Consider the following 19,793-nt stretch of genomic DNA (forward strand, 5'->3'; position numbering starts at 1 on the left):
AATTTTTATAAGATGGGTAGAATGTAGAGACCCTCAGTTTTAAAAATATAAATATAAATAAGTTATAATTTATTTCATAAATTGGAGTTTTTTTTTACCATTAGAAATTATTTTATTATCAGTAATTGAACTAATTTTATAACTATTTGAATTCAATCAAATTCATATTTTTATATATATAAATATTTTATGATGAAATATTTTACATAATTAAAATTATAATTCCAGTAATTTATAAATAATGAAACTTATATGTATATTTTAATTTGATAATTGATATTGTAATTATTTAAAAATAGAGTTTAGATCATAATATTATTATCGAGTTTGATACTTAATTATATGAATAAATATCAGTACTCTTTGGTGAGCTTAGCTTTACTAATATTTCACCAAATATCTTTTATCCTTAAATTACTAACATCATTTATATTAATAACTCATATACTTTCAGCTTTATAAATATTATTGCTATAATTGTATTATTATTATTACTATTACGTTTATTATTATTATTATTATTATTATTATTATTATAACTATTTGATTTACCTATTTTCGATTACCTAATCTATGCTTACGTTTATATTTATATATATATAAATATAAAGACTATGCATATACGTATTAATGTACTTCAATCATTAATTCATTATATATAAATATGTCCACTAAAGTTTATCATTATCGTTATGTATATATAATAAAGGAAGCTAAGGCGGCTTATATATATATAATAAAGAAAGGCAAAGCGGTTTACTAATTAATCATATGTATATAGATATATATATGATCAGCATATGTGGGAGGAAAAAAGGAAAGAAAACGGCGAGAGAGAAGAGCGTGACTGATGTGAACCCCTTCGAACGTTCTGCTTCGATTTCTGAAAATCTATAACTCCAATCAAAAATCTAATCCGGTGAAAGTATTTGTAACCTCCTCCTCTACACGTTAACACCATTTTTGATTAGTAGAAGTTGACAATGGCGTAGCTCCTCTTTTCTTTGGATTTGGCCAACGAGAGTTTTAGGAGGCATAGACGATTCTGGACATTTTCTTCTTCGATAGCTCAGTCAGAAAGCTTCTCCGGAGCTTTGAATATTTTGATTCCGTACGAAGGTATGGTTTTGGTTTCTCGTAGTTAATGTTTAATGTCACGTGAAAACTTAGGCTAGAAGACCTTAAGATAGGAATGAAATGAATGAATATTTGATGGATGGTGTATATGGTATAAAATGTGAGGTTTAGCTGTTGTCAATAATTTGCTGTTGAAGTTGGTCGGTTTGGAAAAAAGATTTAATATTGGTATTTGTTTGATTATGAAATAATTTGTTATTGGAAATGATTTGAAGGATTGAGAGGCGTTTGATTTGATAGTTGGGACCCTTGAAGGGTGGCAGAAATTCGAGCTTTAGAGGAGATACTGCCAAAATTTCTTTAAGAATTGGAGTTTGATTTGAAGTGGTATTTTAAAAAGAAAGAGATTATTATGTGGCTTGTGTATTTGAGACTATTTATTGACCCTCTGTCGCAAGATGTGACCGGGCACTTTAACACCCCGGATTCCCCCATGGGCATGCATATAAATATGAATATTGAATATTATTGAGCTTGGAGTTTAACTCCATGGAATACTATACTATTGAGCTTGGAGTGTGACTCCATGGAATATTATATTTGAGCTTGGAGTTTGACTCCATGGAATATTATTGAGCTTGGGGATGCGCGCACAGAGGGACTGTCCAATGGTTAACTACCAGGACTTGTCGGGTTGGCTGTATAACCGACAGATGAGACTCATCAGCCATAGGACAGGCATACATCATATGCATTTGTTTGTTTGCTTGAGTGTGCATTGTTTTGGTTTGCTTAACTGTTTAATTCTGTTTATCCGCTACTTGTTCTACTTGCTGTAAATGCTTCTCTATCTGTGTTTTCCTTGCTTGAACTATATGTGTATGTTTTCTGAGATATTCCCCTTGACGAAGGTGTGAGGAGAGAGGGTTGTTCCACCAGTGATTCGGAGGATTGGAGGCGACAGAAAGTGAAGTATTAAGTTAAAGTTAGATTCAGACCTAGAATACGTTAGATAACTTATCTAACTTTTGGTTTAGTTTATTTTATTTAAGAATGATTTTGAGTGTCGGAGTTCTAGGAATGCCTCTGACTTTTCTGAGACCTTTTATATTAACTATGCGGGCACCTTTACCATACTGAGAACCTCCGGTTCTCATCCCATACTATGTTGTTGTTTTTCAGATGCAGGTCGAGAGACACCTCGTTGAGCGTTTGGGTATCCTCCTTACGAGCGAAGAACTGTCTTTTGGACTGTCATATTTCGTTTTAGGCTATGTATATATGTTTATAGAATCTCCGCATGTATATTTTGTGTTTTGTCCCTCCTAGAGGTCGACTTGGAGATACAGGGGTTTATTTTGTGGTTTGAGTTTTATTTTGGGTTGTGTATATACATAATTATATACTCTGGTCGGCCTTAGCTTCGCAGGTCGAGTCTGGAGCTTGCTATCTGAGTTTTGGAACTCTGATATATATATATATACTTTCAGCTTCCTTTTGATCTTATCTATTCGTTTTATGAATATCCATGCGAGTGTCACACGATTTTCTATTAATCGTTCTTGTTTAGCTTATTCTTCAAGGCTCTTAGATATAATTTCTTTCAACTATATTTATATGTCTTTTCTTTTAGAGGTCGTAATACCTCGCCACCTCTGCTTTACGACTTAAGCGTAAAACTCTATGTGGTAGGGTGTTACAGAGGGGGTCCGAATTATTAAAGAAGGATAAGTGTTAGTCATTAAATAGAAAGAGATGAGAGAGAGAGAGTTTTCGAAAATTAAAAAGATTTTTGAAAAAATGGTTAGTGATTTTCAAAAATTGGGAGTGAAAAAGTGGTTAGGTGGTTTTGAAAAAGATAAGAAATAGTGATTAGTTGAAAAAGATTTGAAAATAATTTTGAAAAGATAAGAATTTAGAAAAAAAATTTTGAAATCAAATTAAAAGAGATATGATTGAAAAAATTTGATTTTAAAAAGATATGATTGAAAAGATATGATTGAAAAAGATTTAAAAAAAAGATTTGATTTTTAAAATTGATGACTTGACTAACAAGAAATTAAAAGATATGATTCTAAAATTCAAATATTGAACCTTTCTTAATAAGAAAGTAACAAACTTTAAATTTTTGAATCACAACATTAATTGTTAGCAAGGATTTTCGAAAATATTAAAAGAAAAATAAAAAAGATTTGATTTTGAAAAAGATATGATTGATAAGAGAGGATATGAAAAAGATAAGGTTTTGAAAAATTAGTTTTAAAACTTGAAAAATTGAAAAAGATTTGAATTGAAAACAAAATCACCTCCCTGGTGTTATCCTGGCGGTAAACGCCCAGAATGGTATCCATTCTGGCGTTTAACGCCCACTTGGCTACCTCCTTGGGCGTTAAACGCCCAGCCAGGTACCCTGGCTGGTGTTTAAACGCCAGAAATCCTTCTTTACTGGGCGTTTTGAACGCCCAGCTTTTTCTCTGTAATTCCTCTACTGTATGTTCTGAATCTTCAATTCTCTATATTACTGACTTGAAAAGATATATTTTGAATTTTTTTTGAATTTTTAATGATGAGAGAGAAAAATAACATAATGAAATTAAGCATGAAAATCTAAGATCAAACAAGGGATGCATGCAAGAACACTTTGAATGTCAAGATGAACATCAAGAACACTATGAAGGTCATGACGAACATCAAGAACATATTTTTGAAAATTTTTAAGAAAAGAAAGACATGCAAGACACCAAACTTAGAAGTTTTCATACTAGAGACACTAACAATTTGAGAATGCACATGAGAAACAACAAAAGACACAAAACAAGAGAATTTAAAGATCAGACAAAGAAAATCATCAAGAACAATCTTGAAGATCAATGAAGAACACAATGCATAAGTTTTCGAAAAATGCAAGAAAAATAAGAACATGCAATTGCCACCAAACTTAAAAATTGACACTAGACTCAAACAAGAAACACAAATTATTTTTGATTTTATGATTTTATAAATATTTTTTTTTTCAAAAATTATTTTTGGAAAAGAAAATAAGAAGCTCAAAATTTTTAATAAGAATTCCATGAATCATGCAATGTTAGTCTAAAGCTTCAATCTAAGAAGATTAGACATGGCTAGCCAAGCTTCAGCAAGACATTACATACAACAACCAAATTGATGGGAATCAACTAACTCCTGTGATGATAAAAGCATCATCTGAAACTCTAGAATTCGTTCTTAAAAATTCTGAAGAACAAAATAAAAAGAAAAATACCTAATCTAAGCAACAAGATGAACCGTCAGTTGTCCAAACTAGAACAATCTCCGGCAACGGCGCCAAAAACTTGGTACACGAAATCGTGATCTCACACACTTTCTTCACAACTCCACGTAGCTGACCGGCAAGTGCACTGGGTCGTCCAAGTAATACCTTACGTGAGTAAGGGTCGATCCTACGGAGATTGTCGGCTGGAAGCAAGCTATGGTCATCTTGTAAATCTCATTCAGGCAGATTCAAATGGTTATGGGATTTTGATAATTAAAAGATAGATAAAACATAAAATAGGATAGAGATACTTATGTAATTCATTGGTCGAAACTTCAGATAAGCGTATGGAGATGCTTTGTTCCTTTTGAATCTCTGCTTTCCTATTATTTTCATCCAGTCATGCGTACTCCTTTCCATGGCAAGCTGTATGTTAGGGGTCACCGTTGTCAATGGCTACCGTCCGTCCTCTCAGTGAAAATGGTCCGGCTACGGGTTACGTAGGGCTAATCATCTGTCGGTTCTCACTTGTGTTGGAATAAGATCCAATGATCCTTTTGCGCACTGTCACTGCGCCCAACACTCACGAGTTTGAAGCTCGTCACAGTTATCCCATCCCGGATCCTACTCGGAATACCACAGACAAGGTTTAGACTTTCCGGATCTCAAGAATGCTGCCAATTGATTCTAGCTTATACCACGAAGACTCTGATCTCACGGAATGGAAGGCTCTGTTGTCAGGAGAGGCAACCATGCGTCATGGACCAGAAGGCCAAGAGATATACATTCAAGCTTGTTTTCAGGTAGAATGGAAGTGGTTGTCAAGCACGCGTTCATAAGTGAGAATGGTGATGAGTGTCACTTGATCATCACATTCATCATGTTGAAGTGCGAATGAATATCTTATAACAAGAATAGGCTTGAATTGAATAGAAAATAGTAGTAATTGCATTAATTCATGAAGCAGAGCTCCACACCTTAATCTATGAGGTGTAGAAACTCTACAATTGAAAATACATAAGTGATGAAGGTCCAGGCATGGCCGAATGGCCAGCCCCCTAAACGTGATCAAGAGATCAACAGTGATACAAAGATAGTCTCAAAAATGATCTAAAGATCTCCCGATATAAAATACAATAGTAAAGGATCCTATTTATAATGAACTAGTAACCTAAGGTTTAACGAAATAAGTAAATGATGCAGAAATCTACTTCTAGGGCCCACTTGGTGTGTGCTTGGGCTGAGCATTGAAGCTTTCACATGCATAGGCTTTTCTTGGAGTTAAACGCCAGCTCTGATGCCATTTTGGGCATTTAACTCCAGCTTTTATGCCAGTTCTAGCGTTTAACGCCAGAAAAGGGTAGAAAGTTGGCGTTAAAACGCCAGTTTGCGTTATCAAAACTCGGGCAAAGTATGGACTATTATATATTGCTAGAAAGCCCAAGATGTCTACTTTCCAACGCAATTAAGAGCGCGCCAATTGGGCTTCTGTAGCTCCAAAAACTCCATTTCGAGTGCAGGGAGGTCAGAATCGAACAGCATCTGGAGTCCTTTTTCAGCCTCTGAATCAGATTTTTGCTCAGGTCCCTCAATTTCAGCCAGAAAATACCTGAAATTATAGAAAAACACACAAACTCATAGTAAAGTCCATAAATGTAATTTTTGCATAAAAACTAATAATTATATACTAAAAATTATCTAAATCATACTAAAAACTACATAAAAACAATGTCAAAGAGCGTATAAATTATCCGCTCATCAATCATAGAAGCAAAATTGGTAGAACTTAAAACTATACAATTAGTTACTATTATATTCTAATTCCGATTTTCCTGATTCCCTCACAATCGCAAATTTGAACTCCAATAAAATTTGCACAATTAACACAATATTCACAAAAATCAGTAGTAGAATCTTTAAATTTGAAAGCTAAAAAGAAATTGCTGATAAATAAAATAGAGAGAGACTGAGAGAGGAAAATTACCGAACTTTTTCGCGAATAGCGCTGGAATTGGAGAGCACGAGCTCAAGCTTAGAATTTCGTAGAGAGCCAAACGAGCAAGCATCCGGTCAAGAAGCTCCTCAACCTCCGCGTCAAACTTCTTTGCCGCCATTGACAATGCTTTTGAAGATGAAAGTGAAGCCAGTTCCACCATAGCGACATAGATCTGAGACGAACGAAGAAACAAAGACAACAACGCGGATCTGAGGCGGAGGACGAAAATAGGAACAATGATGTAGCTTGAAGATGGACGGTTGTTGGTGATGGCAAGGTCTGCAGCGGTGGTCGGCGATGGAGGGAAGTGCAGTTGTGCCGTTGTGAGTTTTGGGAGAGTGTTTTACTATATTTGACAATTGATGGAAAAATGATAAAAATAAAAATAAAGTAAAAAATTGAGCGGCAATAGTGATAATTGCCATTATTGGAGGGAAAAAAATTAGAACTAAAAGTAAAAAGATAGTAATAATTTAGTGGCAATAATAATAATTGCCATTATAAAATATAATAATAATGGCAAATGTATAATTGCCACTAAAACATAACTTAAACAAAATTAATAATAGCCATTATATTATGGCTACTAAAAATTTGTCGCTGAAACTAATTTTTTTAGTAGTGTTTCATTCATATAGAGAGATTACAACATACATATGAAGCCTTTATACAGGCAAACTTTCATAATAAAATAATAATTTTTATAACAACTAAGCACTAGTTGTAATATTTCATGAAACTAGTAAAAACTTGACTAGTCAAATTCCTTATTCAACTTTGCTTCAAATTCTCTTTAAGTTTAGTCATTAACTTGAGACTTCCAATTCATGATTCTTCTAGTATGGAGTTGATAAATGCAATTTGTCATATAGATGCTTCATGGTTCTTCCTTTATTTGTTTCATCAAAATCAACTTAATTTTGTACCTTCCAATTTTGACTAGAAGATAAAATTTGATTTGTGATTCTTATAGTTTCTAGTTTCATCACTTGTGATTCTTATAGCTTCTAATTTCATGAAAGTTCTAGTATGATGCAAGATGATTTAATTTTTACTAACATTTAACCAAACCAGATAAATTTACAATATTCAACCGATTTAGTCCATAACAAAACAACAACAAAGTCTTATCCCACTAAGTAGGGTCAGTACATAGATTAATTGATGCTATTAAACCCTATCATGCATCATATCTATAATGAGACTATCCAGTTTAGTCCATAAAAGTTATTCTTGGGATGCTCTAATGATCATTATGCAGACAAATTGGAGCAAAAGAGGAGAAGAATGAGCTGAGTACCAGAAGGAGGCAGTGATGGACACATTGTCCCACCTATGATGACGATGCAAGCGCAGAGGAGCATGAAGAACATGCAAGGTGCCACGACGGTGCTTGTGCTGGGATGGCTTCAGCTTGGCGCAAAGCCATCTCTGGAGTTCAAGGACTACTGAGTTGAGGTTGAATGCCTTATTTCTAAGTTACAGCAGCTGTGGTGACCGTTTTGGAAATGAATTCAGTGGAGACTTTGTTCTTGTAGGACAAGAATTGAAGAACGGTAGTTGGAGTTTGTTATACACTTGCACTTATGTTTGTTGCTTCTTTGAGCAAAGTAATATGTACACTAAATATACGTGTTGTTTTTCCCTTTTTCTTGATTTAAACGTCAATTATTTTTGGATAAGTTATTTGTTTATCGATATTTTGGATTAAGTATCACTTAGAGAATGATTAATGATTTATTTTTAACAGACTTAGTACTGAATGACTTGTAAACCGTTTACCATATGTAAGTTCACCACATAAAAAAAGGTCTGTTTGTAGTAGTAATGGTGTTATTTATGATAAAAAAAATGCTAAGTACATACTACATACTAAAAAACAATCATCAAATTTGTTACGATGTATATAAATAAATACATATGTAGTTTAACTAATTTTTAATATGTATATTATGTTTCAATCTATATTTTGTATAAGTGACTAATTTTAGTATATACCGAACATAGTTGTTATAAAATAAACCTCATAGCTTTTAATTCCATAATTGTTCCTTCAGTATCCTTAACAACTAACAAACAAATTCAAGCTATGATTAGCAAATGACAAGATACATAGAAGTAGCAAAACATCGATATCTAAGTTTGACAGAAAGCTACTAATCATTGGTGTGCATTTAATACTTTAATTTGGAAACTGGAATTATTTCTGAAAACTTAAAAACAAAAAAACCTAACATTCAGAACAGTGCAAAGTTAATTGATGTTTGTATTTTAACGTTATCAGCCATTCATACAAGTGAATGCCAAAAGAATCAAACTGATCTTCAATACACTGGAGTTTTACAAAAAATATTGAGAACCGCTACTATAGCATAGGAAAAATGAGTGAAACTGTGAAAGTAACAAGTTAAGAAATTCGAGCATATGACTAGAGAATTTTAAGCGATACAGCAGCAGATCGAAGTTTTACACCATCACTGTCCCATTTGGATTGTGGCGCCGTTGCTCCGGCAATGATTGCCTGTACAATATAGAGGACCAGAAATTTATGCAGATGGAAATGGAACTATAGGAAAGATTGGCATGCATTAGTAGTAAGGAGTTACTTCATCGGTACTGTTGTACTTGGCTATAGCCTAGAGGGCCAACTACCTAGAGTTGCTGACCTAAATTATTCATAGATTTAACTTGTATTCCATATGTGCTATCAATATTAAACTATTTTACAGACGTCTAATCTTATAGTTGAATGGTCATTCAAAACAAAAGACTAGTTGGAGGTTTAATTATTTTGTTAGTCCTATACTTCTATCAATTTTTTATCTAGATCCTTATATTAGATAAAATGTTTGTTACTGAATCCTTATATAAGATAAAATTTTGTAAGTAGATTCTTAGTAATAATTATTTTTCAGAAAAAAACACACATCTTAAAATATTTTGCTTTTAGAATATTTCGTAATTCATTCTTCATCAAACACAAAAACAAATATTTTAAAAAAGTCTGTATTTTTATAAAAAAAAAATAGTTAGAAAAGACTTCATTAAAAGTTTTTATCTAATATGGAGACTCAATTACAAACTTTTAAATTATAAAGATCTAATTGAAAATTTGATGAAGGAATAAGGACTAACATAGTATTAAACCATAGTTAGGTGACGAGTCTGAACTTTTATAAAAGTTATTGACATCGATATAATGATATCTGCAAATTCCAACTTGCAAATGTAGTAACATACCTTTCCACCACTGACACCTGCAACTAATGCTATGTGCTGCTCATCTCTACCAAATTCATAGAAATAGTAAGTCCTGCGTTAAAGAGTTATAAGGGGGAAGAAAAGACTCAATGTGGCATGTAATAGAGCTCAACAAGGTTGCTTCTAGATGACATACAAATTACAAAATTAATCAAGCCGTAGATAGTTGTAGACCTTCATTTCTTTAGACACCCCGTTTTTTTTTCTTCACCGTTTTATTTTTAAAAATAGAAATTCCTACATGGATTTTATCCTCAAAGACAAAGCCTTTGACAGGTTGACCTATATAGTTCAAGTCTTCTTTTCTTTTTGTGTGTCTCTGCGATCGATATCCAAACTCTCTTGTAAGGAGTCTTACTAATCCAGTTCTAACTCTCCCAGCATCGGTTTTTATCTTTTACCCAAGACTCACACTCGAGACTGCTGAAAAAGAGACAAACTTACCTATCAATTGACCAACCAAAACTTGGTATAACTCAAGTCACTGAAAACCAACTTACCTAAAGCCATCATCTTCCTTTATTTTTATGGATCGTGCAGCATAAAGTGTTGCACCACCTACAAGTAAGTCAAGGGCTAACTAAGAAAACACGAGAACTAAGAAAAACAGAAATCGCAATTAAGTGCATCATATCGTTTAAGTAACTTAATGCAGCTAGATAATGCTCTATGCCACAAAGATAAACTTAGAAGGAAAAATCATCTTTCAGAACCAATGCAAGGCATACAGATTACAGAAACTTAAATATGCACCTGGAACAAATATTTTTGCTGTGTCCTTCAAGGAGCCTAAATCAGTTATATCCTGAGCCTGCGCTGGTCAAGAAGAATATGTTATTTTTAAGTTCTCTCTGGATTTTACATCAAGAATCAAACAACAAAAATAAATCTATTCTCAGTTACACTGACTTGTAGTAACATTGTTACAGGAACAGATGGCAGATAGACAACACATATTCTTAGCGAAAGACAGAGGTACCCAAAGTTTAAATAGAACACATCAGATCAATTTCTTATCAAGAGAAGAAAGTTCTTCAAGTTGTTGGTAACTAACGAAAGCAAAATCTTGCACCAAGAAAGACTAATGCTAGCTTGATACTGAACCGTAAAGGAACCAAATGGGGAACAATTGAAAAGGATAAAGAAGATAAAATACAAGGCCAAGCCTTTGCAGTGGCATTGAAAGCTTTTTCTGATGTGCGAAATGCAAAATGCCAATTCTTTGCTATTAAAATTACAAGTATTTCTTTGGAGAGAATTCAATATGCAATATGCAAAAAGAAGAACTTGATACAAAGGTAAATAAGAGAACTGAGGTAATTATAAGTAATAAAGTAACGGTTTGATTACCTCTAAGAAGGTGATTTTAAGTTGATTGGTCGGTCGAGTAACAACACTCAGAACCTCATATCTGTTTCCAACCGAAGACAACATGCTGAGGTTTCCATCTAAACATATCTAAATGCATATCAAGAAAAGAAGCATGGTATTGGGAGTTTTTCTAATCAAAATACCCATCGGGTGATGCAAATCGCGCAGCAAATGTCTTTGGCTTCACCTTGTCTCCGTAAAGAGACAGCCCAGCATTAAAATCCTACAAGCAAATGGAGGACCAGCTCACTCAACTGAACATTTCACTAACAACATTTCAATTTTCAACAGTAACATTGTGTTATCACTGGCACACTCCAAGTTCCTAACTTTGTATTCATATTCTTTCACCAACCACTTTCAATTGTTATAATAACTAATTTTCCAAAAAATTGGAAAGACTTGAACAGAGAAATAACGATTAATTTTAACACAGTACCGATTCAAAGTGTTACCAACAACTAATCACATAATAATTCACATCTTACACAAGAAAATCATATAGAACTAATGATATTGCCGATTGAAATGCTAATCCCCCAATATTACACAACCAACACTGAAGCCAATATTTAACATGAGAAAAAAAAAATCCGAAACTCTTAATAGCAAAACATCCGAAACACAATTAAAAGAACCATCCAAAATATAAACTCAACAAAAGCTCATTTTAGTTTGCTTTGAGCTTGTTTGGCAACTTATTATATTGTTGGCTGAAATTGGCTGCTAAAGTGTTGGTTCCCTAGCATTACTCGTACAGAATATAGTGCAGTTAGTTTGAATGAATGAATGAGTTACCTCTGGTTCCATGATATCCTGAAAATCAGGAGGGACTCGAATGGCGAAGCCATCACCATAGAACTGAAACCAAGATTTGGTGTTTTCGATGGCAGAAAGGAGAGGCTTGGAGGGCGAAACTTGAGCTGAAGAGTGGAGAAGTGGGGCTTGTGGAATGAGGGCAATGGCAATGGAAAGAAAAGGAGTTTGGAGAAAGAGGGTCCTTCTAGAAGTGAAAGGGAACAAGTGTTTGGTGGTTGTGGTGATGGCGGGAATGGGATTCGGAGTTTGGAGACTGAGAATTGCCATCAAATGAACCCTTGATAATTATGATAACGTGGGGTATCATTCTTCAAAACACCATGTCTTCGAGTCATTTCTAATTTTCTACGGAAGAATTTTTATTGAAAACCAAACCGCCAATGGATCCCGTTACACTAATAGGTCAAATCATTTAATCCAACAATAAATATTTAAAATTATAATAAAAATAAAAATAATAACTCATAATTAAGGCTATGGATTCCTTACTCTCACTTTTATGTGCGAGTATCATTAGCCAACACTAAAATAATTACAGAAAAAACTCCATTTTTTTGCTTTTAAAAAAATCAGTAATTAGATATTGACTCCCTAATTACTTTTTTTTACATATTTTTCTTTTTTTTTTTTAATTTCATATTCAAAGTAGTGGTGAGAGTAAGACATTTGATCTGCTAGGATTTTTTTCCCTTCCTTCAATCACTGTAGCGGTATAGCATTCTCTCTTCCTCTTCCTTCGTAGTCTCTCTATTCGCTTCAGCCCCCGCTGCAACCCACATCAGCCGCTGCCGCAACAGGCTTCATCCGCCGCTGCAACAAGCTTCATCTGCCGTGCAACCCGCTTCCCCTGTCGCGGCACAACACGCTTCTCCGCCGTCGCAACCTAATTTTCTATTAGGTGTCATTTTCACGCTATCTATTGTATATGATATATTTTATTGTTAATTGTCCCTTTATGTGTTTTAATCTACGTTAATTGCTTTCACACTTTCTGTTTAATTCAAATATGTACTTGTCTTTAAACTTTTGATTTTGTTCTTCAAAGTCTCGCTTATTTGTTTTTCTTAATATTATACAGTAATTTTTATTTCTCTTTGAAGTCATCTTGTTATGGCTTACAAATGAACTTGTGTCAATTTTATGTGAGAAATACAGGGTTCGACAGGTCTAGCATGCACGCACAAGTGGTTCTAAAGCTGCAAAGATAATTCTAAATTTGACTGACATTCAATTATATTTTTGTTTCTGAAGCGTTGTCTCTTTTTTGTTTTTGTCATATGAATTACATCACAACAACACTACATAATTCAATTGAAATATTCATTGCTGTATATTTTTCGGAACATGAACATGAAATCATTTTCGATTGTATTAATGTTGATCGTTGGTTTTAGAGTTTCAATAATCTAGAAATAGCTGTGATCTCAAAATAAAAATGAAAATAACAATAATAAATATATAAAAGTATTGCTGGGTTTTTAACGTGTGAAACTATAGCATTGGTTAGTTTTTACAATTTTAAAACTTCAGAGAGTTATGTTTTTCTTTCTTTCGGATAGCATTGATTAGTTTTAGCAATTTTGACTAGTTATATTTTTTGTCGGTGAAAGATAAAAATTTTGTAAAACCGTTTATATTTGTTGTTGAGAAACATTGCTATGTCATTATTATGCATGGACTAGGGTTCAAGTTCAAAAGATATTATAGTATATTCATAGAAGTTATTGCATGTTAATTCGATCTATTATGTTTGTATTATATTTTATTGCTGTCGAACGATTACTTGGCTTGGGAGTGTGCTGTTCTTGATTCTTGTGTCTGACATTGTCCTACCACATTGGTGTATCATTATGTTTAAAACACAATTCTTAGCCTTTTCATGTGTTTATGCAAATCAGATTATTAACATTGTGATTGAGTATCTATTTTCTTTTGTTTGGCTTGGAGTTGAAATTGTTCCTGTCCTTAATGGCCCAGTTTCATAGTGGTTGTTCTCCAAACCTATAACTAGTATGATGATGGATTTGGATCCTCTAAAGTTTGAACTTTACCCTATGATGATGACTTGATTTTCACTTTGTCATGCTTAATTTTTGTATTTTTTTGTTCATATCCGCCTGACTTTTTAGCTAATGATCATGAATAGAACCAGCTAGACTTGGTAATAATTAGTCATGTAGTTCCACCTGTTTAGTGTTTTATTTGTTAGTATTTATGACTGTATTTTATGTGATTATCTGATTGATGAATCTTATGTAAAACTAACTGTATTATGTTGGTTCTTGTTTAATAAAGTGTTAGATAATTAGCATATCTTAAATTCTTAATTGGATAAAAGATAATTAAGAATTGAATATTTAAATCAGGCTTGGCTGTTTTTTTTATTCCTTGACTTGTTTTTTAGATGAATCAAGAGCAATTTTGATACACCAATTATCGAAAAAACTTACACAAATATTTCCATTCAAGTTACATGAACTTGCTGTAAGATCAACTTTATATTCATCTCGTCCCATTTTCTCTATTTGTACAAAGCAGAGTGTTCATGTGTATGATGAGCTCTTCTTTATTAAAATAAAAAATGTGTATAGTATATATATTTTACAACTATAAAAATATTTTACTTTTTACACAGTATCATTTGTCCGATTGTAAACCACTAAACCATTTATTTGCACAATTTCGTTGTTACTGTATTTACATCTAATTATTAGAAAGCTTTAAATTAATTAAAAAAATTAATTTAAAACATTACCTAAGAAATTTTAATTTAAACCCAGGAAACATGGCGCACAAATTTTCACACAATCCATATCTCTGTTAAGGCTCTAACCTCTAATAGATCATGCATGGAAAAAGATAAAAAATTCCATAATTCTATTAATAAAATTATGCAAATAAATTTTGTATAACTATACAAGACAACTACATAAAAAGAAAATATAATTAATAATATAATACATATTACATGATCCTCTATTTTTACGTAACTTGCCTTGTATAATTTTCTATTATAATTATTTGTACTACAACTTTGTTGAACATTTTATATCCGTTAATCAAAATTTTTATTAATTATTACCTGTTATATATTATAATAAAAAAAATTATAATTTAATGGTTAAATTGTGTTGAACTCTTTTGCTTTCAAAAAATATATATATAATTTAAAAAAATTATATTATATATTAAAATCAATTACTAAAATTAACCATTAATATATAATGCACAAAAAACACTAAATACATACTAAAAATGAATTAAATTATATATGTATTTATAATTTGACTGAGTTTGATCAAATTAATTTTTCTAATTAACCAAGTTTGACCGGATTTAAACTGAATTTTACCGAGTTGATTATTTAACCATTCAACGGTCTGGTCAAATAAAATTTAATAATTATGTCTAAAAGATACCAATAACAAATTAGTTCCTAAAATTTTATCCTTGACGACCCTGATTCCTCTCTCTCCAAGTGGAACACCGAGGCTCCACCTCTGCAACTGGTTCAACATCACATGCAAGTGAAAGCTAATGTACGAGGATCGGAATAATAGGATGCCTTGATTGTTTTTAACTAAGATACAATGAAAGTCCAAGTTATTGATATATAAATGTAAATTCGAAAATAGGGTAAGGAGTTAGGAAATAACTTAGAAGAACCAATCTTTTAATTAAGAATTGGTTTCAAATTTTAGGTCTCTAGTCGACTACTTTTATAAATTCAAGACATTGGTTGAATCAGTAGAGTCATGCAAAATATACTTCCATATAGAGAAAACCAACTTCTGAATGGTATAGCTATTTAGGTAGCGTTTTCACAAAACCTTGTATAAAAAACAACTGCTCTAGAAGGTATAGATTCAATCATATAAAGAAAAAAAACTCTCTAAGATAACAAATCTTCGGTACCAAACAGAAAAAGGTTAACCAATCTTCACCAGCTCATTCTTGTAACGTTGCACTTGAACAGGCATTATCAAATCGTCATCTCCTTGCCAAATATGGTCTGAACCTTCATCAGTTGGAAATAGATTTTGCAAATCCAAAGAACTGAATTCCCACTTCCCAAATGCAACATTTAAGTCATGGTGGACGCTTTCATGTTCTCCTAGCTGTCTTACCTGTGCCTGTTTAGGACCCAAAATAAAAACAATTAATATGGAAGGAACTGGAAAACTAATTATTTCTTTAGAGGCTGAAAGGCATAAAGTATTCACGTCAAATGATCGAGCAGAAAAAGAATATCAAGTTAAAAACAACTACAAGGCAAGCTCAATTAAAATGAGATTAACCAGAAAGTAGATGGTACTCAAATTCACTACATCTCAAAACAAAAACATGTTTGAATATAAGTATATACTACTTTACTAGTAGACGAGACATATAAGAATGCTTAATTAGCTTCTTATATGTGATAAGTTGCTTTTACATTTGTCAAATAAATGTAAAACCAACAAGCATGATACAGTTTAACAGTGTGTAAAATATAATTCTATGTGATTCGATAAGAATATAACATCTAAATTTGCAGTTATCACACACGTATAATTTCAATAGAACCTTTAAAATTTCAAATTTCATTATTACTAACAATATTAGTTATCACACACGTATAATTTCAATAGAACCTTTAAAATTTCAAATTTCATTATTACTAACAATATTTCTGGATACAAAGGATAAAAATATCAGGAGACATCAGGTAGTTTACTCATTTATTTATTTTGGTGCAACTGAATTTATTAAAGAGGCAAAATTGAAAAAAATAAGAAAACAATTAGCTCCTACAATATCCATCTCCCAGTGTATTTTTCTAGGAAACATCTGGCAGCTTGCCCTATGACAGGAAAGAGAATCCATAATATACAAGAGAGCAACAGTGACAACAGATCACCTTTAATCCGAATAATAATTTTCTAATACTATTTAAATAAGTTGCTTAAGTAATTTGAAAGAAGATAAGAAGAAGAGTCTTGTCCCGCTAGGTGAGGTCAGCTAGTGGGGCAAGACTCTTCTTTATGTGTGGAAAAAAGGGCTGAACATATTAAAAGATACTAACAAGTTGAGACAAACTATTTTATTTCTGAAAGAATTGATAATTAAATATTTTCAACAACGCAAAAGTATGTACGTAAACATTACCCCAAGCCACAGTGAATTTCTCACTAAAGTCAATCTCCTTATTTCTTGTTTTTTGTTTTTTGTTTTTGCTTGAATAAATTATAGTATAAGAGAGATTGGAAGAAGATAAAGTCAGCACCAAGAATCCCCAAAGGCTATTTCTATAATACTTCTAAAGGCTAAATAAAAGTAAGTATTTTGGTGGCTTGGATTGTTGGTGGACGAAATTGTGATTCATTCTCTTTGTATTTGCATGAGATTTATTTAATGGCTCTTTGCTATGTGTGGACACAACTCCGTTCAACTTAACCAGCAAGTGTACTGGTCATCCAAGTAATACCTTACGTGAGTAAGGGTTGATCCCACAGAGATTGTTGGTATGAAGCAAGCTATGGTCATCTTGTAAATCTCAGTCAGGCGGATAATAATTGATTATGGATTTTCGAAAATATATAATAAATAATAAACATAAAATAAAGATAAAGTTACTCATGTAATCCAATGATGGGGATTTCAGATAGGCGTATGGAGATGCTGTGCTCCTCCTGAATCTCTGCTTTCCTACTGCTTTTATCCAATCCTTCTTACTCTTTTCCATGGCAAGCTGTATGTAGGGCATCACCGTTGTCAATGGCTACATCCCATCCTCTCAGTGAAAATGGTCCAAATGCTCTGTCACAGCACGGCTAATCATCTGTCGGTTCTCAATCAGGTTGGAATAGAATCCCTTGATTCTTTTGCGTCTGTCACTAACGCCCAGCCTTCAGGAGTTTGAAGCTCGTCACAGTCATTCAATCCCAGAATCCTACTCGGAATACCACAGACAAGGTTAGACTTTCTGGATTTCCATGAATGCCGCCATCAATTCTAGCTTATACCACGAAGATTCTGATTAAGGAATCCAAGAGATATGTGCCCGGTCTAAGGTAGAACGGAAGTGGTTGTCAGTCACGCGCGTTCATAGGTGAGAATGATGATGAGTGTCACGGATCATCACATTCATCAAGTTGAAGTGCAACGAATATCTTAGAATAGAAATAAAGAGAATTGAATAGGAACAGTAGTAATTGCATTAAAACTTGAGGTACAGCAGAGCTCCACACCCTTAATCTATGGTGTGTAGAAACTCCACCGTTGAAAATACATAAGTGAAAGGTTCAGGCATGGCCGAATGGCCAGCCCCCAAAACGTGATCAATAGCCTCCTAAGATGAAGAATAAAACAAAACTGAGACCAAAGATGTCTAATACAATAGTAAATTATCCTATTTATACTAGACTAACTAATAGGGTTTACATGAGTAAGTAATTGATGCATAAATTCACTTTCGGGGCCCACTTGGTGTGTGTTTGGGCTGAGCTTGATCTATCCACGAGCTGAGACTTCTTTTGGAGTTGAACGCCAAGTTGTAACGTGTTTTGGGCGTTCAACTCCGGGTTGTGACGTGTTTCTGGCGTTTGACTCCAGACAGCAACATGGAACTGGCGTTGAGCGCCAGTTTACGTCGTCAATTCCCAAATAAAGTATAGACTATTATCTATTGCTGGAAAGCTCTAGATGTCTACTTTCCAACGCCATTAAGAGCGCGCCATTTGGAGTTCTGCAGCTCCAGAAAATCCATTTCGAGTGCAGGGAGGTCAGATTCCAACAGCATCAGCAGTCCTTTGTCAGCCTCCTATCAGAGTTTTGCTCAAGTCCCTCAATTTCAGCCAGAAATTACCTGAAATCACAAAAAAACACACAAACACATAGTAAAGTCCAGAAATGTGAATTTAACATAAAAACTAATGAAAACATCCCTAAAAGTAGCTTGAACTTACTAAAAACTACCTAAAAACAATGCCAAAAAGCGTATAAATTATCCGCTTATCACAACACCAAACTTAAATTGTTGCTTGTCCCCAAGCAACTGAAAATTAATTGGGATAAAAAGAAGAGAATATACTATGAATTCCAAAATATCAATGAATATTAATTATAATTAGATGAGCGGGACTTGTAGCTTTTTGCTTCTGAACAGTTTTGGCATTTCACTTTTTCCTTTGAAGTTCAGAATGATTGGCTTCTCTAGGAACTTAGAATTTCGGATAGTGTTATTGACTTTCGTAGTTAAGTATGTTGATTCTTGAACACAGCTACTTATGAGTCTTGGCCGTGGCCCTAAGCACTTTGTTTTCCAGTATTACCACCGGATACATAAATGCCACAGACACATAACTGGGTGAACCTTTTCAGATTGTGACTCAGCTTTGCTAGAGTCCCCAGTTAGTGGTGTCCAGAGCTCTTAAGCACACTCTTTTTGCTTTGGATCATGACTTTAATCACTCAGTCTCAAGATTTTCACTTGGACCTGCATGCCACAAGCACATGGTTAGGGACAGCTTGATTTAGCCGCTTAGGCCTAGATTTTATTTCCTTGGACCCTCCTATCCATTGATGCTCAAAGCCTTGGATCCTTTTTACCCTTGCCTTTTGGTTTTAAGGGCTATTGGCTGCTTGCTTTTTCTTTTTCTTTCTAAATATTTTTTTTTCACAAGCCTTTGCTTTTTTCACTGCTTTTTCTTGCTTCAAGAATCAATTTTATGATTTTTCAGATCATCAATAACATTTCTCTTTGTTCATCATTCTTTCAAGAGCCAACAGTTTTAACATTCATAAACAACAAGATAAAAAATATGCACTGTTCAAGCATTCATTCAGAAAACAAAAATTATTGTCACCACATCAATATAATTAAACTAAATTCAAGGACAATTTTCGAAACTCATGTACTTCTTGTTCTTTTGAATTAAAACATTTTTCATTTAAGAGAGGTGAAGGATTCATGGAATTATTCATAGCTTTAAGACATAGTTACTACATACTAATGATCATGAAGTAGAGACATAA

The 19,793-nt window shown here is 33.2% G+C and overlaps 1 protein-coding gene across 2 annotated transcripts; it reads right to left on the reverse strand.

The window, feature by feature from the left end:
* Positions 1-8,583: 8,583 nt before the first annotated feature.
* On the reverse strand, positions 8,584-12,125 carry LOC130951462 (uncharacterized). 2 transcript variants are annotated; one of them, XM_057880109.1, is made up of 7 exons: positions 11,757-12,122; positions 11,102-11,181; positions 10,938-10,998; positions 10,341-10,398; positions 10,088-10,145; positions 9,567-9,639; positions 8,584-8,847 (listed from the first exon to the last, which is right to left on the reverse strand). In XM_057880109.1, the coding sequence occupies exons 1-7, from the start codon at positions 12,042-12,044 to the stop codon at positions 8,755-8,757; spliced, it is 711 nt and encodes a 236-aa protein (XP_057736092.1). In that variant the 5' UTR covers positions 12,045-12,122; the 3' UTR covers positions 8,584-8,754. The 2 variants fall into 2 exon arrangements, 1 of the variants encoding a protein (XP_057736092.1); XR_009073981.1 differs by having other exon boundaries at positions 8,679-8,847; positions 9,567-10,010; positions 11,757-12,125.
* Between the last annotated feature and the right edge of the window lie 7,668 nt (positions 12,126-19,793).

This window comes from Arachis stenosperma, chromosome 9 (genome assembly GCF_014773155.1).
Source record: "Arachis stenosperma cultivar V10309 chromosome 9, arast.V10309.gnm1.PFL2, whole genome shotgun sequence".
NCBI classification, from domain to species: domain Eukaryota; kingdom Viridiplantae; phylum Streptophyta; class Magnoliopsida; order Fabales; family Fabaceae; genus Arachis; species Arachis stenosperma.